This window comes from Pongo pygmaeus, chromosome 8, assembly GCF_028885625.2.
Source record: "Pongo pygmaeus isolate AG05252 chromosome 8, NHGRI_mPonPyg2-v2.0_pri, whole genome shotgun sequence".
NCBI lineage: Eukaryota > Metazoa > Chordata > Mammalia > Primates > Hominidae > Pongo > Pongo pygmaeus.
The window spans coordinates 35,537,621-35,563,213 of record NC_072381.2 but is presented as its reverse complement, the minus strand read 5'-3'; the positions used below and the strand labels follow the sequence as shown (position 1 = coordinate 35,563,213).

The following is a 25,593-nucleotide window of genomic DNA, read 5'->3' as shown; positions in this document are numbered from 1 at the left end:
CCCATATCTGTTGAATTTTCTTTCTATTCTCTTCTGTCACATTCTTCTTTATAGGCACATCTGCCATGACATCTCACTGTCGTCTCTCAAACACGCACTTTCTGTGTTGTGCTTCTTGTTGACTAAGCCGCTGGATCTGGCTTGACTCATGGAGGCTGCTCATGTTTCTTAGATGAAGAGAGGGTCATGGAGGCATCTTCAAGTTTATTCTTGTTTCTAGTATTCTCCAACATGTTTTATACTTTATCCAGGGCCAAAATATATGACTTTTTAAAAGAATTAAAAGTCTTTATTTCATAGGAAAACAATTCCATATATTGACATTGAGTATCCAATGACACCCATCATAATTGACTTTCCCTGGATATGTCTAGCTTATACATGAAGAAAGCAATGGAAAGTGAGAGATTGCTCACAGGGTGTCACAATAAAATGGCTTCTCAGGGTGTGTGGAGTTTGAGCCTAGAGGTCTTTGAAATTTCACTTAGACTTGGCTTAAATCAGCTTTCATTTTCTTGTATGAGGGTAGAATCTGCAAGTTCTTTGATCCTTTTAAGCCCTCTGTTTAAGACTGAGTGATGGCATCAGCAGGATGAATTGTCTGTGATGATCTTCATTACCCTCAGATATGTTCAGAAAAATTTTAAGTGGTGTCATCAAAATTGCATTAATTTGGTAAAGGCAGGTTGTTACGTTTGATTAATCAAAAATGAACAGAATCCTATTCAGAGGGCTGCAGATAATCTTAGTTTGTAGCCTGCCAGTGGCCTGTGCAGTGGATATGTTAGATGCTCCAGAGCAGGAAGATTCGGAGAAAATAGGATCTTTGACTTGATTTCCCATCTCAAATTTATTCTGTATTTATTTATATGCTAGTCAGATTCATCTCTCTGAGGCTCAGCTTTGCTTCCTGTTAAGTGAAATAATAAAAACGACTTTGTGTTTCTGTGGGGCCCTCTAGAGGAGGATGTAGAGCGTCTGTGGAAGGTCATTTTGTGCCATATCTATATTGAACATGCATTTTCTAGCATGTTGTCTTCTTTCCGTGTTCTTTTTCCCCTTACCATTCCTGTGTAGATCCAAGACACAGCGATTGAGCTTTGCATCAGTCTTCTTTACTCTTGAAACTAATTCTCATATTTACAAAAGTAGAACATATTTATCAACCATCACAATATAATTTAATAAAAGCTCATAATAAATGTGCTTATTGTGTTCTGGAAGTTGTATACCTTATCTCTTTATTTGTCCCACATCTGGCAGAGCAGGCATAAGTGGCTGAAGACAATGCAAATTCATTACCTGGCAATTCTGCTTGGTAGAAGGCTGACATGGGTCAGAATGCCGTAAAATCAATGTGTTAACCATGCTCCTTTCTCGAGGCTCTAGGGAAGAATCCATGTCCTTGCCTTCTAAATGCTGCTCACTTTCCTTGGCTCATGACTCCCTTTGTTCATTTTCAAGGTGGGCAGTGTAGTATTTCTCTGGCCATCATCACGTCTCTCTCTGGCTGCAGCCAGGCGTGGCTCTCCATTTTTCCAGACTTACGTAATTAGATGGGGCTCTACCTGGATAATGAAGGATAATCTTTCCATTTTATGGTTCTTAACCTCCATTCTGTCTGCAAAGTCCCTTTTTCATAGAAGGTAACATTCACTGGTTCCAGGAGTTTGGACGTGGATAACTTTGGGGAGACCGTTATTCTGTCTACCCACAACCACCATCCTTTTTTCCAAATGAGGAGAGTAAGGTCTGGAGTTGTTAGGCCACTGGATTTACCAACAGCTACCCAAAAAATAAGGTCAGAGCTGGCTTTGAATGTAGCTTTCTCTGATTCTCTATTGCTGCTAGCCACTTTGCTACATGCAGTTGTGGGCTTTCAGGTCTTAATTTTACCTATTAAAGGGACTTCCCTAGATCCAAGGGTTTTATAAGCATTTCTGTGTGTTGTTTCTATAAGAGGTTTTCTGTTGGGGGGTTCTGATGTTTCATAGTTAAAGTGACTTGTCCTGAGGTAGGGGAAAGTGGGTGACAATGTTTGGAGTTTATTTCTACTTGGGCTATTGTAGGTGTTATTCAAATTCTACCTTTCTTTTCTCATGGAGACTTGATAGATGAATGGAACAGAAGAGAGATTAATAATTATTGCAAGGAAAAAATGAACTTTCAAAATGATCTGCTTTGTGGACAGCAGTGAAGATTCCATTCGTTAAATTAGAATTTGAGTAACATTTCACAAATTTAAAAGACTTTTCCTTTACTTTTTGAAGGGCATGATGGAGATTTTTAATATGCAGTTTTTTTGTGAAGGTTCCCCCCCACCTTTTTTTTTTTCCTGTGTTACTATATGCATTCTTATAGAGTAGATTTTCTAAAATTATATATCTTTCCCAGTTTAACATAAAATTATTTCATATTGGGACCTGGCACTTAAATTTTGGTTTAAAAGAAAGCTGTGGAATTGTATGTTATTGGCATACTGCAAATCACCAACTGTGATTCTCTATAATGTTTTCTAAAAATGCTGGAGATAATTATTGAAACTAATATATATGTATAAGCTCTTCCATCATGTGTGGCATTTAAAGACTCATTCTTTGTAATATTCAATCTCTATTTTCAGTTTGCAGAAAGGACTCGATTCTTGAGAGAACACATCATTGTGAAAAGTTAATAACAAAACATGAATTTCATTTGCTTCCAATTAAGCACCAAAATGTCAAAACTTAATATCTTCAAAATGCATATTAAGCCACACACCTTATGAAAAGTATGATGATATTAAAATCAAGTGTAGCAATCCAAAATCCTCATGCAGAGCTTGAAATGAGTATTTTTAGTTTTTTGGGGCTACAAAGGTACCTTGACTTTTAGTTTTATTGCTCAAACTGAAACTAAAATTGCATGTTACTAGAAAGATGGGCTGGGTTGTGAAACTAGGGGACCATGGGCCAAATTTGGCCTGTTTATTTTATAAATAAAGTTTTATTCAAATGTAGTCACAGTCATTTGTTTTTGTATTGTCTATGGATGGGTGCCCTTTCATACTATAATTGGTGAGTAGAGTAGTTATGAAAGAGACAGTACGGACCACAGCTCCAAAAATATTTACTGTCTTATTCTTTTCGAAAAAGTTTGCCGATTGACCCCTAATCTATTGGAATGTCTGTGTCTCTAATACAGGCAGACACTTGCAAGTCACTGTCAGATAAACAAACTGATTTTACTATATATGGATATTTTGGTGTATACGTATGCATACCTTTCCATTTTTTTTGTAACTATTAAGGACTTCTTTTCTGATTTATGTTGTTCATTATAAGGTTGAGTGGCCCAATTATTCATCCTACTGTGATTTCTTCATACCAGTTACCCTGGTATGGTATGAACCCTGGTACTGGTTCTTCCAGATTGTTTAATCAGCTGATTCTATCTATACGTCAGCAGGTTTCTGAGCTTCCTGTCTCTTTGTGACTGTACAATGGTTTTGTTCGTTGTGTCGATGATAAATGGATCGATGATAAATAAATGTTCATGGAAATAGCATTTGTTCAAAATGACAAAGCGATTTATAAAATGAGCGTTCTAATTATGAGTCCTATGCATATTCTGTACATTGGCATTTCTGTTTTTGACCTGAGACAAGTGTTGGCCTTGAAAAAGCTTGGATTGGAGGCAGGAGAGGGGTTCATTTTGGTTCCAGTCATGGTTCTTTTCTTGGAAGGCTAAGCTGAGTTGCTAGGTGTGGGATTGAAGGGTGAATCTCCAAGGTGGCAGCCATTGTGGATCCTTAGAAGTTTTTTACTCTTTGGGATTTATTTTCTATTTTATGTTATGTTATGTTATGTTATGTTATGTTATTTATTTTGAGATAGAGTCTCGCTCTGTTTCCCAGGCTGGAGTGCAGTGGCAGGATCTCGGCTCGTTGCACCCTCCACCTTCTGGGTTCAAGCAGTTCTCCTGCCTCAGTCTCCCGAGTAGCTGGGATTACAGAAGCGTGCCACCACACCCGGCTAATTTTTTATGTTTTTCGTAGAGATGGGTTTCATCATGTTGGCCAGGCTGGTCTTGAACTCCTGAACTCAAGTGATCCGCCCGCCTAGGCCTCCCAAAGTGCTGGGATTACAGGCGTGAGCCACCGCGCCTGGCCTACGCTTTGGGATTTATAAGAAGTATATTAGCATTTTAAGAATTGTATTAGTTATAAGAAGACATAGAGTACGTTTTTATTTTTATAGCTTTTTAAAATATTATAACATTTAAAATTTTTAATTTGAAATAATTTTATACTTCAGAAAAGTTGGAATAATAGTTACAGAGTATTTCCATATACGCTTCATCTGTCCCTAATGTTAACATTTTACATAATCATAGAACAATTATCAAAAGAAAGAAACTCACACTGAGTCAGTACTGCCAACTAATCAGAGCTCGTTAGAATTCTGCCTGTTTTTTCACTAATGCCCTTTTTCTATCCTCACACTGCATGTAGTTCTCATTCTTCCTCAGACTCCTCCAATTTGCACAACTTCCTCATTCTCCTCATTCTTTCTTTTACTTTCATGACCCTTGATACTTTTGGGGAGCCTTATTTATGTTTCAGAATATCCCTCAATTTGGGTTTGTCTGATGTTTCCTCATAATTAGATGGATGTTATACATTTTTGGCAAGAATACCACAAAAGTAATGTTATATACTTCCACAAAAGTAATGTTATATACATGCATTTTATCAGATGGTACTTGATATTGCTGCATTTTACTATAATGACGTTAACCTGGGTACAGCAGTGGCTGCCAAGCTTCTCCACTTCAACGATATTACTGTTTTGCTTTTTAGTCAAAATGACTCTTCTGGGGAGACATTTTGAGCTATGCAAATATCCTGTTTATTATCATATTCACACCCATTAATGTTAACATCCATTAGTAGATTTTACCTGAACAATTTTTACTGTGGAGGTTGCCTAATGATGATTTCTGTTGCCATCATTCCTTCTATTTATTATTTGGAATGCTACAGCAGGGAACAGCTGTTTATTCTCTACCATTTATTTGTTCAATTATTTATATCATTATAGACTCATGGATTTTAGTTTATTCTTTGGATAATGATCCAATGCTAGTATGATTTCTTTAGTTTTTCAGTTGTCTCAGCTTTGTCCATTGGGAGCCCCTTCAGGTTGACACCTGCTTCCCTTTGATGTGCCTTCATCATTTTTGAGTACCCCTTTTTGACATCACAAGGCATTCCAGGCTTACCATGTGTTTCCCTGACCACAGCCCTGAAATCAACCATTTTTCAAGGAGCCCTTGTTCATTAACTGGAGAATGGTATTAGAAACCACGATCTGAGTACTAGGCATGCTCAGTGGCACTGGGGATGCCATTGTTTCTAGGATCTCTGTGTGGACAGAGCTGGAAACTCTTTATACTCACACATTCATTAACATTTATTGATATACTTACCCATTTGTCTGTGTATTTACCTAACTATGTACTTATAAAAACTGTGAGTTTGGCTGGGAGCAGTGGCTCACACCTGTAATCCCAGCACTTTGGGAGGCTGAGGTGGGCAGATCACTTGAGGTCAGAAGTTTGAGACTGGCCTAGCCAATATAATGAAACCCTGTCTCTACCAAAAATACAAAAATTATCTGGGTGTGGTGGCATACACCTGTAATCCCTGCTACTTGGGAGGCTGAGGCAGGAGAATCACTTGAACCCAGGAAGTGGAAGTTGCAGTGAGCCAAAATCATGCCATTGCATTCCAGCCTGGGCATCTCAGTGAGTCTCCATCTCAAAACAAAACAAAACAGACAAACAAAAACTGAGCTCATACTGATGTCCTGGATTCCATTCTGAACACCAGTTTATTCTAGCTTTTTCTTCTCTGTAACTTCTGACTGTGAAAACATCTGCTTTCATTATCAAAAATATTTGCACTTTTTGTTCATTCTTGGTGTGTGTGTGTTTGTGTGTGTGTGGAGGGGTGTAGTAGAGTAAGAATTGCTAAAGAAACAAATTTACTAACTAGAATATTTGTATGACACTTTGTCTTTAGCATGTATATTATGCACAAATGAGAAGATACATGTTTAGTTTTTAATATCCCCTTTTTATGTGAATAGTAGTTCATACTATGTGTGTATACACACACACAGATATATATGTATACTCATATATATACACACACTCTTTTGCATTTTTCTTTTCCATTTAAATATATATCCTATATTTTTAAGAAGATTTACATCTATTCCTGACTTAGCATGCTGTGATAGCAAACAATTTTATTATTTTTTCACCCATAGACTTTTGAATATGAAATGTACGACTTAGAATTATACAAGTAAAGCATCAAAATTTAGGGAAACACTGTTTCTTTGAGGTTTTTCTTCCTAAAACTTAACCATTCTAGGGTCATTTATATCGGTATTTTTGCACTATAGAATTATGTCAAAATAGTACAAAATTTCAGTAGTAAATTAAGTGCCTTTATTTATAAGTGCACATTTACCTTTCATTTCTAGCTGGTAGCAGTGTTTGATGAGCAGGATCCACATCACGGAGGTGATGGCACCAGTGCCAGTTCCACGGGTACCCAGAGCCCAGAGATATTTGGTAGTGAGCTTGGCACCAACAATGTCTCAGCCTTTCAGCCTTACCAAGCAACAAGTGAAATTGAGGTCACACCTTCAGTCCTTCGAGCAAGTAAGTGAAAGCTCTTTCTTCTCTTCCATTTCATCTTAATTTACAGGAATACCAAGTTTTGTTATTCATCCATGACCTGTAAATGGAATTAATTATCTGTTTTTTTCAAAAATTAAGTTTAGGACCCTGGCAAATGTCCTTTGCCAGAGAAGTAGACAGTTCTTTACATTGTAATAGATTAGGCTTACTTTACTTTCGACTAGTAGACTTTCCGTGACTCGCTAACTGTAAATAAGGACAATAGTTCAAGTTAAATTATTTGGATTTTCCTTTCCATATGTTTATCTGAATGCTAGAACAAGTAGAAATGACCAAAGAGCTTTGCATTGAAACAAAACATGGCATCATTCATTACAGTCAACTCTGTTACAACCATCATTTATATTATTTAAACTTTATCTGAAGAGCTGGGGAAGAAGAGACCGCCATGTCAGAGTTATCTTCAGGGATTTGGGAGAGCAGTGATTAGAATACCTCCTTAGGGAAGGGGAATATGGACATAGTGAGTCCTGTATGAGGAATCCTAGGACCTTGGGTATTCCAGATCCGGGATACTTGCCTGAAGAGTTCTGTTAGCCATTCTTGGAAGGTACTCATAAAAGTCAGGTATTTTTGCTACAAATATTTAGTGTTTATAGTTGTATAATCTTGTAATTGAGCAGTTGTTAGAAGATCAATTTCAATAAATGTATAAGCTTAAAAGATTTTTTGGCTGGGCGGGGTGGCTTATGCCTATAATCCCAGCACTTTGGGAGGCCGAGGTGGGCGGATCACCTGAGGTCAGGAGTTTGAGACCAGCCTGGCCAACATGGTGAAACCCCATCTCTACTAAAAATACAAAAATTAGCCAGGCGTGGTGGCGGTTGCCTGTAATCCCAGCTACTTGGGAGGCTGAAACAGGAGAATTGCTTGAACGATTGGAGGTTGGAGATGGAGGTTGCAGTGAACCGAGATTGTGCCACTGCACTGCAGCCTGGGCAACAGAGTGAGAGGAAAAAAAAAAAAAAAAAAAAAAGGATTATTTATTTTTTAGGTACATCTATTTGGAAACACTTCAGTTTTTTTCAGGTAGAAAATTTGGTCTTATGTGTATTTACTGATTGGTAGTCTTCAGTAGATATTTATAAACAGATGGGTAATAATATGTGTTAATAAAATATATATATAATTAAGATATAGAATATAGGTAGATAATATTTAGAATATATAATTTATTCTTCTAAAAATGCATCCTAATTCACGTTTTTTGCATTGATAGCAATCTGTAGTAATTTGGCAATTTGCTTCTAGATGTTTACAAACTACTTCTGCTTCTCTTGTCCCTTGAAGGTGTATATAAAGAGAACAAGGAAAGAAGAGCAGTTTAACAGTTAGAGATCTGTTAGCCCATCAGAACCCACAGGACAAGTGCACCATACAGAGTGTAGAGAATTTAGAAGGTGTATTTCAAGATGGGATATGTAAGTGATGCTCTAGAGGATTGGGTGCAGCTACAGACCAGTGCTAACCACTTCCTACAATTGCTTTCTATCATCCAGACAAGATCGGACTCAGATACAATGACAGATGTTTCCAAGGATACTTGGGGTGGAACAGAACCTATAAGTTGTTTTAGTTGAATATTTTTTATATGCAAGAAATTTAGGTTTATTTATGCACATATGCAAGAAACTAATTTTGTGAAAATAATTTTGTTTACTACTAGGATATACTGTTTAAAAATTCTTACATTGGATTTGCTTTGGGCAGTGTTTTTCAAAAGGTGAGGCATGTACCATGCGGCGTATACAAAATGATGTGTAGGTGGTACACTAGTTACCCTGGTTGATTTTTTACTAGCTCATTAAGCCTACGACTTAGTGGGTATCTGCTTGGAATGATCCTGTGTATACAATGTAGGCTGCCTAAATTTGACTCATGGAAAATTTTAATTAAATAGTAGTTCAGGTATTCAGATATCAGAAGTTTGGAAAATAGTGTCTTTATTTGAGTAATAACACTGTAATGTATATACTTAAATACAGAACTTTCTGTTGTGTTATTGTAGTGTTGTACTTGTATCTTTTCTAAAGCAATTTGTAGCTTTAATATAGTCGCACCATAAAAAATATTAGAAGAAAGGTTAATTTCTTTATGTTGATTTATGAATTTGATTAACATACTTTCCATCAATTTTTGCCTTTTGACTCCTCTGGACTCAACAAAATTTCTAACACATAACCATCCACATTTGACTGGCCTTATGTGTTAAAATTTAAATGGTGTTTTAAACTCCAAATATCTCTTTTTATCTTGTTTGTATTGAGAAAAAGAAGTTACATTTGAAGCATATGTGTTGTCTTGCAGCCACCAGTGGGAGAATATGCAGATCTTATTTTCTTGTTCTCATTTTGGTATGCTAAGGTTTAGATTTTCAGATTTTGGCAGGCATTGGGTTAAGCATCTACTATACACAGGTCCATAACTATGTGAACATAATGCATCACACATGAGTCACCTGTCAAGGTGATTTTTCACACTGCATTAATGACGTTCATTCAGACATAGAAGATGAATTTGTCCACACTGGCCATGCCTTGTGCTAGGTGGTGAGTCCAGGGTTGAGTTAATAAGGCCTAGCGCTTGCTATCAAGGAGCTATAGTTAGTAGTATATGGTAGTCTAACTATTTACAGATATGAAAAGAAAGAAGCCAACAATATGTAGAGATTTGCTTAATTGAAGGATAATCGACACTAATTGGGGACATGACTCATAAAGGCTTTTTTTTTTTTAGATAAATAAATTTCTAATTTTTGCCTTAAAGAAGGAGTGGTCACTTTCCTATGTTTTCCAATGAATGAATTCACTCATCCCCTTTGTTCCATAAAGAATTGGTGTAAATTGAGAAAAATATATAGAGTATGTATTTTTTTTTCCATAGAAAAATGGATACGAAGTTTGGGTATTAAGATAAAGCCTAGATGGTTTTCATAGATAGAATTCTCATCTTGAGGTCTTTTTATGTTTCCCTAGAAGCTGCCATTAATTTAGCTTTGAGCTTTTTTTGTAGAAAATACAGAGAGAACTCTGATTTAGTTAAATCATTACTCCTCAACCACAGAAGTGTTTTCTCCCTAAGGAACATTTATCAGTGTCTGATGGTATTTTTGGTTGTGAGAACCAGTGGAGTTGGGCATTGAGTAGAGGTCAAGGACACTGGTACATACCTTACAAGCACAGGACAATCCCACATCAGAGAACTCTGCAGCCCAGAGGTCAGTAGTGCCACGGTTAGAAACCCTTAATTAAATACATCGTTGTTTGTATAGTCAAAATAGCAGTTAACTTAAAACTTGAGAAACATTTTGTTGATTCCAGTATATTGAACAATATCCTGAATAACACTCTTTAACTAGAAGACAAACATGTGATTACTAGTTAATAAAAATGTAAGAAATGAGGAAGTAAAGTAAGATAATCCAGGCCGGGCGTGGTGGCTCACACCTGTAATCCCAGCACTTTGGGAGGCCAAGGCGGGTGAATCATGATGTCAGGAGTTCGAGACCAGCCTGGCCAACATGGTGAAACCCTGTCTCTACCAAAAATACAAAAAAAATTACCTGGGCATGGTGGCACACGCCTGTGGTCCCAGCTATTCGGGAGGCTGAGGCATGGAGAATCTCTTGAACCCGGGAGATAGGGGTTACAGTGAGCTGAGATCATGTCCTTGCATTCCAGCCTGGGCGACAGAATGAGACTCTGGCTCCAAACAAACCAACTAACCAACCTATGGAGAAGGGAGAGAATAGGATGGAGGAAGTAAAATAGAAACTAGATGCATACTACTTCCTTCTGTATATTTGAGGTTGGAACTATATCATCCTTTACACAATTATAAAATGATCAATTTTTAATTTTTACAGTAAACATTTCAAATGAATATTAATATTCATACACTTAATAAATTTTAGTTTTAAAAACAAAAAATGAGTATGAAATATCTGACCGTAAATATATTTTTAGTTGGTAGCCTAAATATAACGAGTAACTATTTCAATTAACTTTAAATCAAAGGAATTTGTACAAACAAAGGGAAATGTATCCTAAGGAAAAAAAGAATTGCCTAATGACAAGGACCCTGAAACTGTTTGTTGTTGGTATTGTTACTCTTAGATTTTTGGGTGGGTATTACAGGATGAAAGAGATGGGAAATTATAATACTCTAATTTTGTCATTCCTGGTGTCATTGAGTACCCAGTATTCTTAGTATAGAAGAAAAAGTGTACAGATATAAGTCAAAGCAGAATGAACAAAAAATGGATAGTCCTCAGTTTAGACATGTCATAATTAATTCCTGATATGTTTTAGTTTTTAAAAAAGGAACCTGGAGGGAAGAAAGACTCCTGTGTATATTCGCAGAAAAGGTCTAGAATCAATGACCAACCCAGTAACTCAGCATTTCTCAATCCAGACTATGCTCTGGAAATAGCATTTTTCATTTGAGGGGATCAGAGCTTCTTAGAGAAATGCCTGAATTTGAGTCTGTACAGGAAATGTATGGGATCATCCTGGATCATCCCGTCATATCAGAAAATAGGGCAGTTACAAAAGATTACTAGGGTGGGCCAGAGGGCCTAGGAGACAACACGATGCTCCTGCTGGCCAAAGACAGGACAGTGGGAGCATCAATACAGATAGCAACAGCAATACGTGCGTGAGTGTATAATGATAATAAAGAAGCCAGCAAGCAAGGAGAAGGCTACCAGTGAACCATCTTATTATTTGGAAACCTTATATTCTACGTTTCCTTGTAGTGTGGTTTCACGGGATATCCAAATACTTGCTTTTTATGTAAGTATTTCAGCTAATAAATGAAGACATAATGGTAGCATTGGAATATTACTATTCTGCAACTTCTGATGACATAATGGATCTAGGTACTGATCATTGCTAGGGTCTTAATGTGTCCCCCCAAATTTACATGTTGGAAATGTAATCCCTAGTACAACAGTGTTGGGAGGTGTGGCCTAATGGGAGGTGTTCAAGTCATAAAGTTGCTTATTATTTGGAAAACTGTTCAAAGAAAGATAAAATTAACAGCCCGGGCTGGTAATTTATAAAGGACCCCGTCTCTATTAAAAATCAAAATACTAGGTGGGCATGGTGGTGTGTGACTGCACTCGCTGTGGCTTGGGAGGCTGAGGCAGGAGGATTTCTTGAGCCTGGGAGATCAAGGCTACCGTGAGCTGTGATTGTCCACTGCACACCAGACTGAGTGACAGAGGGAGACTCTGTCACAAAGAAAAAAAGAAATCTGTTCTGTATATCCTTCGTATGAGTGGTATCACTGTATAACCAAATAGTAGATGAAGAAGAAATCACTTTGTATATATGTATTAAAAATTACTTCTTAGTATAAAAAGAAGAGTTTAACATACAAATAGCTTACTATAAAAAGAGCTTGAAGTATTGGGGTTACTCTGTCGCTTTGTCATGTGAGGGCGCTGCATTCATTCTCTTTCCCTTCCACCTTCCTACATGTGAGGATGCAGTAAGAAGGTCCTCTCCTGATGCCAGCCCCTTGATCTTGGACTTCCTGGGCTCCAGGACTGTGAGAGAGTACATTGCTGTTCTTTATAAATTACCAGTGTCAGGTACTCTGTCAGAGCAGGACAAAATGAACTAAGACAGTCACCATTAAAAAATAATAATCAAGGAGAGACAACCAAACATTGTATACCTCCTGATGAAAAAAACACAACACCTCCTATGAGGTAGTCTTGACAAAAGAAATTAATCATGAATCTGATCAGACTTCTAAATCCAAGTGCCTATTTACAGGAAATACAGAACCCTGAGAAGCATGTGAACACGATAGGGGTGCAATCAGCCTAGTCAAGATGGTGGGAAACTGTGTAGAACAAATGGCCCACGTTCTGCAATAAAATCAACTGCAGGGGCAGAAAGAGATGGAGAGGGAATTTATAAGTTATTAGAAACTTTTAAGAGATGTAACATCCAATCATAATGTCTGGATCTTATTTAAATCCTGATTTAAATGAAGCTTAATACAAAGAATGACATTTGTGTGCTGATGAATAAAACACAAATTAGGCATTTAATAGTAAGGAATTATTTAGATGCAATAAGGTTATTGAAATGATTTTTAAAAGAACCTTTACCTTTTAGTAGTATGTAATGAGTTATTTATGATTAATATAATATCTCTTGAATTTTCTTCAGAGTAGTACAAGCTAGGGGATGGGTTACCTAAAGATTCAGTATACTATTCTGTCTACTTTTATATGTTGGTTCAAAATTATCCTTAATAAAGGTACTTTTAAAAAAAAATAAAGGAAACACACACTCAAGGCACTTCTTAGTAGTTTGAAGGTTTGTTTAATTACTTTTCTCTTTGAACTTTTTTCCCCCACTCCATATAGCACCGAATTTTAACCTAATCTTTTTTAGGCTTGAGTATTTTTATTGGTCATCTTATTTCTTTGCAACAAACAAAGTATATTAAAATTTTAAATATAGTACTCTGTGATTATTAGTATATAACAGATCAAAATAGCACAAATATACAAATATGTAACATTTTGCTTTTTAATGTGGAAATAAGTGAAGAACATCCAAATGAGAACAGGTGAAGGCTATTCAGAGCTTGCTGTAGTTAGGGGGCAGCTATCATGACTTGCCTTTGACAGAGGTTCCCAGGCAGGCTGAGGAGTGGGAATGCTTTTGCATGGAGAAATGGGAAGGCTTGGGTGTGCTCTGATTGGAAACTGCTGGCATGAGGTAGCTGCAGGTGGGCTACCTAGAAGAGGGGCATATATGGTGTGATTGTTTAGAATTTCATATTTGGCTTTCTCTGGTTGTTCCTACGTTGGAAGGAGAGTCAGAACTTAGGGAGTAAATGAAGTTTTGTTACATCAGTATTACTCAATTCTTCTAATTCCCTCCAAGTTAAATGCTAAACACCAATTAGTGATCCTTTGTCAGAAATTATTTTTGTAGATATATCAATGAGCTGAAAACTGGCTTATGATATCCTTCTTTTTTGTTGAAAGGAGGGATCTAGAAACTAGTTGAGTGGCAAAAGTGTTTGTTATCCAGAGGCATTTATGTTCTCAGCCTTGAGGCTGCTGTATTAAACTGTGCTTTGTCATCCTGGAAGTTTTTATGCACAGTTGTACATCAGTTGTAAGATTCAGGACAGGTGACGCTTATTTTTTTGTTGTTTTGTCATTTTTTCAATGTGTGTGTGTGTTTGTTTTTTAAATTTTGCAAAGCAGAAGAGCTATTCAGGACACCATCATGACTTTCCTGGACTCTGGGCACTTTGGCCATCATGGGCCACCCTCACCATAGTAATATCAGTCATAAAATTTATTTAACTTTAAATATTTCAATATTGTACTTTTTCCATTTTATGCATCATTGAATTGATTTTCATGGTCCCTAAGAGTATCATTTTCTTCTGATGTGAGAAAAAGGTGAAAACATTTTCTTTGACTCTAAAAATTTGTTTTTTCTCTTTTGATTTTAAAGGAAAATAAAACACTATCCTGGGCTTCTAAACTTACTGTGGCCCTGGACACTGCCTCATGGACATACTGGCTTTGGGGCTGTTGACCATGGAGAATTGGGTGGGAAGAAACCACATTACACTTTGACCCCCTTGTTTTCAGGCTCGTAGAACCTTTTTAGGGAATGATGCATATTGAACACGAAGAGCTTGACATGGGATACCTTAAAATGTATCTCTCGGAAGGTCTTCGCACGCTCCCAGGCAGATGCATATTCTGCTCTAAAGGAAACTGGTTACTAGATATTCTACATAACTGTTGGGGTTTTTCCCCCACCCAGATTTTGATAAGTTTGAGTGTATATTATACGTCATGGGAGTATATTCTACTTTATGCTTTCAACATGAGCTTGTTATGCAGATACTCCTTTGTAATATAGAGTGTTTACATTTCAGAAATAGTACAGGAAAGGGAGTCACACCATCTTGGACACTGGGCAAGGTTAGTAGGTAATTACACTGGTCGCCTCTCTGAGTACCTGCCTCAGGATGGTTTTGTGTAGTAATGAGATAATGTTCACAGTTCTAATGCAGCCTGTGACACAGGAGAAGCACTAGACTAACAGAGAGTTGTGGAATGGTGTGGACGATCATGTCTCCTGAGTGCAGATTTGCTTCCTGGGGATGTGTAAAGGGGTTGAGATGTTACTCAGCCCAAGTAACTAGGACATGTATTCTGGAATGGGACACTACTGGCCCCTTAGGTAGATGGAGTAGAACTTTTACAGAGTCAAATTGGAACCATGTCTGTGATACACATTTAACTGTCTTTATTTTCAATATTAAGAAATCAGGCTTAGATCTAAAGCTTTCAGGGTCACACAGTTCAGGTGCAAATCATTGAGTCCAAGGCTGGTGATATTTTGTGTATGACTTTTTCACTGTATGATTTTTTTTCTTCTTCAATTCCCAAGGACTTTTTGTAGAAGTCAGATATTTGAGGGTAGCCCAGGTTTAGGTCATGGCTAGATTCCTTTTACCTCACAATTCAAATTTTTAAATATCTCCTCTGGAAGATCTAGACTGAAGAACGAAGTTTCCTTTGAAAATGATGTAAGCCCGAGGAATGGTGAAATTTCTGGAAATAGTATTGCTATAAAAATTTGGGGAAACAAAGTATCTGATTTATTACATTTCTTTTTTTGCTGCCTTTGAAGTCTTTTGTCATTTTTAACCTTTTATTAGCTATGTTAATTTTAGTTAATTTTTATCCGTTACTTGGGAAATTTGTCTGAAATGATGGTATTTAATTAACTGATAAGATTTTACTATCTTCCTAACATTGAGACCTTAAAGAAATATCAATAATTGTTATAGAAAGCTTGTGCCTAAGTTAGTGCCCCCTCCCACTTCTTGGTTTCTTAATTTTTTTCTTAACAAGAATATACAGATTGATTTTGTCTTTCTAGAATATCCAAGACCTTTGGTATAGAGATCTGTCCTCCTAACATTTGCTGGTATCAGAGTACTATTTTCTGGATCTGATTTAAATACATATTGCAAATAGAAATAATATTCCTATTGTATTTCCTTTTAACTTGTGAATTGGAGCATGGCATACAAATGGTATTCTCAGTATTTCAAATAATTACCTTCTTACTGTGCAAGTTCTATTCAGCATATAAAACCCATCCAGTTTTGTTGTAGATGCAATCTGATTATTACATGTTGACAAGGTCATATATCTATTAATTGGATTGGAGATGGGATACAAAATTGCTGTAATTATTATAATTTTCTAGCTAATTGCAGGGTTGGTGGTGAATATTTTACTTCTGCAAAATGAAAAACAGTATTCCATCAGAAGTTGTTTTATGGGGTTTCAGACATTTTGTTTTATATCTTTGGTGCTTTTTGCCCACAAAGTATCTCCTTTTTTGTTTTGTTTTTGTTTTTTTTTTTTAATCGATCTGAATGTCACAGTGCTCATTGGCAGGGATCAGCAAAATCAGGCACAGGCAGAGAGCTGAGTAGTACTCTCAGCTACCTCTTTGTTCCCGTTACCACGTTACCTCTATTGTTTATTGATAAATTGGAGTACTCTTTTTACCAACCTGTAACAAAGGTTGGAGGGGTCAGAGCCAATTGGAAGAGGATCCTCTGCCCTCTTGTCCCCTGCGTCCCACTCAGAAATACTCTCTTAAGATGAGCATTTAAGAAATTAAGTTTATATGGTTTATGTGTTCTTTTTTGCATTAAAAAATTAAGTAAATTATTGGTCATCTTAGTATTTGTAATACAGGGCTTACTTTGCATATTCTCCTGTAGTTTTGGTTAGAAAACTGGGAGCTGTATTGGCATTTAAAAATAATGGTGTATATGCAAGATGTGTTTGGAGGGTTGCATATCAGGGACACTGTGCTACTGTGGGGGTGTTGGAAGCTCACTGCAGAAGATGGTAAAAGCAGGCTGATGTGTATTCCCTGCTGAAATATAAACTGGAGGCGCAGGTGAAAATTGCCAAACCTAATGAGCAATTTGGCAGATAAGACAGGCTGTCAGGCAGCGGTAGTGCAGCAGCAGGTGCACTGTGAACCAACTTGTGTGTTCCAGAGAAAGAACTATATTTAAATAACACAAATAAAATCTTCTTTTTCACTGATATTTGCAATCACAATGAAATTTATTTTATCCTTCAGATTTCCAATTAAATGGCCATTAACATATGGTGACTTTTGTTGTACAATTATTTTTTAATTTGCTTGTTGACATTTTTCATCCATAAAACACGAACAAGATATATTTTCCATACATAGCGACATAAGTAATATTAGGTTTTCTAACACATTAATAACATGTAAGTGATCACCTCGGTGGACTGAAACATTTCATCTGTGGACTTGACATTGGAGCAGACTTAGGTAACATTATACTCTTTTCAGTGTATCATGTCATTTATATCTGCTTGCGTTACCCAGGAATTCTTTTGCTCCCATTGGGCTCATGAAAATTGAGACATGTACATGGCTTCTCCCCATTGAGGCCATCAATATATTGTATAGGAGAGATTTGGGAAAGATTTTCTTAAATCTGTTGGGTGTAACAGCTCCTTAGGAAACTTCCCAGTTTACCTTCCTGATGTTTACCATTTGGAAATTGAGGCTCGATGTAAAATAATAACATATTCTGTACTCATGGCATAACTGAAGCTCAGGTCTCCAAATTCAACACAAGCAGAGGTATTGCTGAAAATGTATGAGTACTTATTACCCCTCAAGATCTGTGGCATTTCCAAACTCCTGACTTTGGTGGGGCCCAAGCATCTTTGCAGTTCCTATCTGTCATGTCATCAGTATTTCTTTTTTCTTTTCCCTTTTGATGGAGTCTCCCTCTGTTGCCCAGGCTGAAGTGCAGTGGTGCCATCTTGATTCACCGCAGCTTCCACTTCCTGGGTTCAAGTAATTCTCCTGCCTCAGCCTCTTGAGTAGCTGGGATTACAGGCACCTGCCACAATTCCTGGCTAATTTTTGTATTTTTAGTAGCGATGGACTTTCATGATGTTGGCTAGGCTGGCCTCTAACTCCTGACCTCAAGCCTGCCTCAGCTTCCCAAAGTGCTGGGATTACAAGCGTGAGCTACCACATGCAGCCTGGCATCAGTATTTCTAAGTTGTCTTTAAGCAGAATAAACATTTGGCCCATGTATTTAATTGCATCTCTGTGACGCCTGAAATTAAAAATCTTTACACGTGTGTAATATACTATTTTACACTTTATAATAGTAACTGGCACAGTCCACTGGCCGGGGAAGTATTATTTTTTAGAGGTATTCTGCCACATGTCATCAGATGTAGACATTGGCCTGGCATTCATCTGGAAAGGCTTACCTGTTGGGGGTCCACAGGGCTGCCTGTAGGGTATCCACAGAGCCTTGACATGTGGCCCTTTAGGATGGCGTGAGTCACAGATTTCACCAGAATTTACCTTTGAAATTAGACCCAAACCATGTGCTACTGGACGCCCTGTGCACAAAGCTCTCTGTATCATTCAAAACCTGATGAAATCTTAGGGAAGAACAGGTTTACACATTCATTTTTTCCCACACAAAAGATTTCCCCACTGCCCAGTTCTTCCCTCTTCACTTCTTTTTACCCTTGACTATATTTGACTTGACTCTGAGGTCTTGCCTGGTACTCTTACCTTTGCATGGGAATAAGCCTTACTTGCCTAATTATGTTACCTGTTTATCGGAAGCAGAAATAGTTACTTACACTTGAAAATTTGTAATGGGAATGTAGCTGTGAATATGTTAAGAAAGCCTATTTAAATCAAAGCAAGAAATCCCATTTCCAAATGGTAATAAGACGTGTGTTACATGGAGAAAATAATTGCGTGAAAGTGTTTGTTTCATTTGCCAAGATTAGATTGTACACTGGTCAATAAACAAGAGTTCTTTTTTTTTTGTTTTTATCTTTCAGTCCAACCAGGTATTTGGGTTCTTTTTTCTGTTGGTGCATGTCACACAGAGACCCATATTGTGGATTATTTTGTCAGCATGAAAGCCTGGCAGATATAATCGTTTCCCCTCTTCTTGCTGCACTTGATATAGATCTCTCCTATACTTCTTGAGAATACATTTGCTTATTTATTTGTTCGTTGTTTTTAGTGTCAGCAGTGGCTTTGTGTCCCCAGTTCTGTTTGCTCTTGCCTAGATCCTCTACCCAGCTGGAGAGGTGCCTCGTATCTCAGAATTTCTGAGTCACTCCCAACCAGTGACTCCTTTCTCTTTCAGTGACTAAGAGAAAGCTGCCCACAAGCCAGCAAGGTGCTGATAAGTGTGCCTCTGAGATTCTCACCTCTAACTTTTCCATGGAATGGACAGCTAGTAGTCTCTCTCTGGGCTACATTTTAAAGGAAAAAAAGAAGTCTAAATCAGTTTATTAATTCATGGTGTTATTTTGTGTTTACTCAATTTATTTATATTGATTGGTAAATTAGTAATTTACAAACTATTATTTGTCAATTTATTGCCTACATATCAACAAATACTTTTCTTTCTTTCTTTTTTTTTTTTTTTTTTAATCTTGGGGACAAGCACATTGGCTCAGCCTGTAATCTCAGCACTGTGGGAGGCAGACGTGGCAGGGCCACTTGAGGCCAGGAGTTCAAGACCAACATGGGCACCATAGTAAGATCCCATCTCTACAAAGAGTAAAAAATAAAAATGGCTGTACCTGGTGGCTCACAGCTACTCAGGAGGCCAAGGCAGGTGGCTCGTTTGAACCAAGGAGTTTGGGCTGCAGTGAGCTGTGATCATACCACTGCATTGTAGCCTAGGTGGCAGAGTGAGACCCCATCTCTTAAAAAAAAAAAAAAATCTGGGGCTCCAGTGTGTGCACTGCATGGCTTGTGAACGTGGAAGTGCAGTGAGCATAGTCTTGCTCAAGAATGAGTTGATGATAGCACTTTCCCAGAGTAAAGCTCGTTTTTATAAAATCTCCATGTCTCAGAACTGATCCCTGCTTTAACTACTTTTCTCACTGGCATTTGAAAGCAGTTAACCATATATGAAATGAATGATTTTTGTAACTCTATAAAAGGAGCATTATGACATCATCTACTATTTCTCCTTTCTTGTTCTCATAAATCCAAACCATCAACCTGTTTATTCTTGTGTACTGGCACACTGTGTATTCCCAGCATAGAATGCCTTTCTACCTATGTTCTCTCTAAAACTTGTAGAAAGTTTTCTGCACCTTAAATTTTCTACCCTAGGGATTAAACAGCCACTATAAATCACTTTCCCACTCCTCCTCACAGAGGAAAGGGTGAATATGTAATAGCCATCACAGCAGCCTATTGTCTATCCTGCGGTGTGTTTCTACCATATCACACAAAGCCTCTTTTTCTTGTCTTTTTAGTAGTACTTTGGTAGTAATTTTTAAAAAAAGTATGTAATGTCTGTATATACAAATACATATATACGTATGCACACACAGAGCTGATATTTAGTGAGGTTATATATGGAAGGATTATAGGAATAGCATGTAATTTAAGAAAAATAAATTATCTTTTAAAGATAGATCCCATGTTTAAGATGAGAAATTACAGTTAGATCAGTTACGGATGCCTCTGCCCAACCATAATATGGAAAAAGTGTAAGCAAAGGGCATTTTAGCGAACTGCTAGGGTACTCAACCTATCATCACATTTAATTAAAATGTCATTTTGAGCCATGGCCGACTCATTCATTAATTTGTTATTTAAAACAGCTTGAGAAGTATTTATTTAAAATACAGAATTTGTGTTAATGAATTGGAAAAGAATATTGTATTGCTTGGCAGAGATGTTATAGCCTAATGATTTGTGGCTTAGAACAAGAAAAACCAGCTGGTGATCAGTTTATCTAAGTAGTACATGAGTATCTACTAATATTTGATAATAGCCAATTTTTTTTTAATAACCAGAATAAGGGAATTGGGAATGGGAGGCAGAAACAAGGACACTGATGCACAAAACTGCATTTAATTCGGAGTATGTGTCTGTGATCCATGGTTCAGTTGGATCCCTTATGAGGAGGGGGAGGAAAGCCAGCTGGGCAGGGATATGCATGGGCCTGTGTCTGTGCTTCTGCCAGAAGAGAAGTCACCAGCTCTGCCTTCCTCACTTCTCTCCCTTGTGTAAGATCTGTCTTCTCTTTTCTTCAAAAGTGGGGAATTAGTTTAATCAAAGTTGTTGTTGTTTTTTTTTTTTTTTTTGAGATGGGATCCTGCTATGTTGCCCATGCTCAAGTAATCCTCTCTGAGCCTCCCCAGTAGCTGGGACTATAGGTAGTCACCACCACACCTCGCCAAGTCTAATGTATAGTTTATTTTTTCCAATTTTGGAAAGCAGGGTATATGTAGTTCTGAGTGTGTGTGTGTGTGTGTGTGTGTGTGTGTGTGTGTGTCTATATATCACTACACACACAATTAGTACTAGTCTATTCTTGCTATAACAAATCATCACCATGTTAGGGCTTAAGAGTTTATTACAGTCCTGCATGTCAGAGTCTGGTGTGGATCTCACTGGGCTGAAATCCAGGGTTGGCAGTGCTGCCTTCCTGCGGGAGGCTTTAGGTGGGAATCTGTTTTCTTGCCTTCTCCACATTCTGGAGTCCACTTGCCTTCCTTGGTGTATGGCCCTTCCTCCATCTCTAGCGTTATCAACCTTGTACCTTGTGGACCCTTCTTCTATGGTTACATCTCTCTCTGACTCTTCCCTTCTGACCTTCTCTTCCACGTTTAAGACTCATGTGACTACATAGTCTTGAATTGAGTGAGACTCAGGATCATCCAAATGAGCCCACTGTCTAAGTCCATTCAGGCTGCTTCAACAGAATACCTTAGACTGGGTGGCTGATAAACAACCAAACCTCATTTCTTATGTCCTACAGGCTGTGAGTGCAAGATCAAGGTGCCAGCAGTTTTGGTGTCTAGTGAAGGCTTGCCTTCTCATAGATCTTTACTTCTCAATACGTCTTTACATGGTGGGAGGAGCAAACAAGCTCCATTGGGTCATTTTAATAAGGGCACTAATCCAAGTCATGAGGACACAGCCTCCCACAAGGCCCCACATACTATACCATCACCTTGGGGATTAGGATTTCCACTCTGGAGTTTTGGTAGACACAACATTCATTACATACCACTAGGGTAATGTCCTGATGCCAAGGTCTTTACCTTAATCACATGTACGATGTAAGGTAACATGGCAGGTTCTAGGGATTAAGATGTAGACGTCTTTTTTTTTTTTTTGGTGGGGAGGGGGGTGGGAGGGCATTATTTTGCCTACCACATTTTACATACATTTAAATATTTACGGTAGTGTGAAAATAATGCACTTTACAAATAGATCATCTTCCATGATAATATGAAATGAGCATCTGACCCAGTGATATTAATGGGCTGATCATTTTGATTTCAGTATTTTGGGAAGGAAAGTAATGAACAGTAATGATCTACTGAGTGTATTCACCCATTCTTACATTGCTATAAAGAAATACCTGGGACTGGGGTAACTTTCATTGGCTCACTGTTCTGCAGGCTTTCTAGGAAGCATGGCACTGGCATCTGCTTGGCATCTAGGGAAGCCTCTGGAAGCTTACAATCATGGTGAAAGTTGAAGGGGGAGGAGGTACGTCACATGACGAAAGCAGGAGCAAGTCGGGCAGAGGGGGGTGCCACACACTTTTAAATGATCAGATATCCTGAGAACTCACTGTCATGAAGACAGCACCAAACCATGAAGGAATCGTCCCCAGGATTCAGACACCTCCCACCAGGCCCCACCTCCGGCATTGGGGATTACAGTTCAACATGAAATTTGGGCAGGGGGCAAGTATCCAAACTATATCAGTGAGTATTTCTTTGAGACCATTTTTTATTTAGGTGAGCCATATGGGGCAATATTTATACAAATAAAACTCTAGCAATTATATAATCGTGGTTGCTTGATAAAAAACAAAAATCTGTGGTAACAAATTGGTTATTTTTGGCTCTTTTGCACAATTAAAAGTAATATAGTAATTTTTTAGTGCTGTAGATGTGAAATTTTGGTGAGAAAAATTATGTATAGGTTGTGAATATTGTGCATGTTAGGAAGTTTTGTTCTTCACTGGTACTCTCTCTTGTTCAAGCTCTCCTCTTCCCTTCTGTATGACTTACTTTAATTTTAGGCATTAAATTATTGTAACACAAGTTATGTTACTGTATTCATTTTATGTTATTATAATTTATGTTATTTTATGTAACTTTTGTTATTGGAACATAACAGACTGGAGTGCAGTGGTGTGATCTTGGCTCACTGCAGCCTCCATGCCCTGGGTTCAAGCTGTTCTCCCACCTCAGCCTCCTGAGTAAGCTAGGATTACAGGCATGAGCCACCACACCCAGCTAATTTTTGTATTTTTGTAGAGATGAGGTTTTGCCATGTTGGCCAGGCTGGTCTCAAACTCCTGACCCCAGGTGATCCGCCCACCTTGACCTCCCAAAGTGCTGGGATTACAGGTGTGAGCCACCGTGCCTGGCCTATTTTAGACATTTTTAATAATTCTGTTTTGGACAGAGACTTTAAAAATGGTGGAAGATTGGTTCTAATGAGTCTTCATGAGCACATTGACCTAAAGGCCATTTTTGTTTTACAACTTACTTTCTTCTTACGATTGTGAAAAAGTGCATTCTTGGGCATTTACTAATCTTTTAGATAATTAAAATTTTCTTAAGCATAGCACCCTTTTCTAGTTTTGTGTGTGTCCTACATTCTGCTTTATTTTGTAGCTACTTCCAGACCTCTGTAGCACATAAGGTTTTATAAAGTCAGAATCACATCTTCATCATCCCTGTGTGTGTGTAGCACGGGTTTGATGCTTTGCATTCAACAAGTATGTAGTCAGCCCTCTGTGCCTGTGTGTTCTATATCCATGGCTTCAACCAACATGGATTGAAAATGTTTGAAAAAAATTGCATCTGTACTGAACATGTACAGACTTTTTTTCTTGTCGATGTTCCCTAAATCATACAGTATAACAACTATTTACATAGCAGTTACATTGTATTAGGTATTATAAATAATGTAGAGATGACTTAATGTGTCCTGGATGGTGTGTGTGGGTTATATGCAAATACTATGCTATGTCATATCCGGGACTTGAGCATTCTCAGGCATCTGAGACCAATCTCCCACAGACACTGAGAGATGGCTGGACTCTCCTTTCTTCTCAGCCCTGTCAAACTAGCAGTGGACATCAAAAGGAAGGGCCGCATGGTCTTGGGCAGAGTTGGCTAAGAGAAATAGAGAGTATGCTTAATTCATTTCAGGTTCTAGATAATGCAGCATGATAAAAGACTATTCATATGTTATAAATATAAAATTTCAACAGATCCATGTTTAAATGTGTACTTCATATCTTAGCATATTCCTTTAATGGGATTTTTTTTTTTTTTAACACTGAGAAAATATTTCACACTATTTTCCACTGGATGCAATTTAAAAAATCTGTTTCAATTTGTATACATTCTCCAAGGTTGTAATTTTATATGGAAACCTCACAAATAACTTTTTGTGTCTGTATCCTCACCTGGTATATGCTTGCTGAGTGTCCAGAGCAATAGACTATCATCGTAGAAAATGGAGATACCCTTGATTAGAAAACATAGCTACTGAAAGCACATCTGAAACAATAACTATTTGGTTTTTAATTTATCATCCATCTTCATATGCTCTTTTTATTGTCAAAGTATTCTAGACTGCTGCATTTTGTTAAAATCTAAGAACAAAGCTTTATTGCTTAAGAGGATGATTTAGCTATAATTTTGTAGTTATATTATTCCTTATCAACTTAAAAAACAAAAGAACAGGTACTTAGAGAAAAAAATCTTGAGCTAAACAAATTGAATAACCATTGGGGGCGTACTTTTATTCTCAGGAACTTGGCTGCTGTATGTCTTCCTCTGGACTCATCTACAGTAAATGATGTTTCACCATCTATTGGTAATGAAAATGATGATATATGTGTTATACTTTCTTATGCAAGAGTCAGGGCTATTACTTTGGTGCTATTCTAAGTGTCTAAAAAAGGTAGCAGTGTGTGTATGTGTTGCAGTGATTCATTACCTTTATTTGTCTTTGTTCACACATAAGTGATTATCCTTATTTATTGGCTGGAAAGTGAGTATTAATGTAGGCTTTTTAATTTTTGTTTATTTTTTATTTCTTTTTGAGGCAGAGTCTTGCTGTTTTGCTCAGGCTGGAGTGCAGTGGTGCAATCTTAGCTTACTGCAACCTCCGCCTCCTGGGTTCAAGAGATTATTGTGTCTCAGCTTCTCAGGTAGCTGGGATTACAGGCGTGCACCCCCACCCCTGTCTAATTTTTGTATTTTTAGTAGAGACAGGGTTTTGCCATGTTGGCCAGGCTGGTGTCGAACTCATGGCCTCACGCAGTCCTCCTGCCTTGGCCTCCCAAAGTGCTGAGATTACAGGTGTGAGCAACACTGTGCCCAGGGGATAGTGGCCTTTTTACTTCAAGTATTCATAGCAGGAATAAAGCATGACATAAATGGCATGTATGAAATGAGAATGATGTGTATAAAACTCATGGGACAGTGACTAATACGTCTTAAATAAATGAGATGTTATATTCCATGGATTATTTTCTAGATTTATTTTCCTAAACACTGTCTTTGAAATGAATACCTACATACCACACTTGTGCATCTCCCTTAGACTTTTAAAAGAATTATTAATCAAATGAAGCTGAGAAATACTGAAGTGTCTCTTTCTACATCTGACTGCTTCTTATAATTTGCTGTCAGTTCCTGTGGGTTTCAAG

The 25,593-nt window shown here is 37.6% G+C and overlaps 1 protein-coding gene across 37 annotated transcripts in view; it reads left to right on the top strand.

The window, feature by feature from the left end:
- The window catches only part of PARD3 (par-3 family cell polarity regulator), a 710,416-nt gene that overhangs the window by 296,501 nt on the left and 388,322 nt on the right, over positions 1-25,593 (top strand). For all 37 annotated transcript variants that reach the window (XM_054503380.2, XM_054503381.2, XM_054503379.2 and 34 more), the window contains one exon: positions 6,534-6,714. In XM_054503380.2, the coding sequence (XP_054359355.1) occupies positions 6,534-6,714 (181 nt within the window). The remainder of the gene's footprint in view (positions 1-6,533; positions 6,715-25,593) is intronic.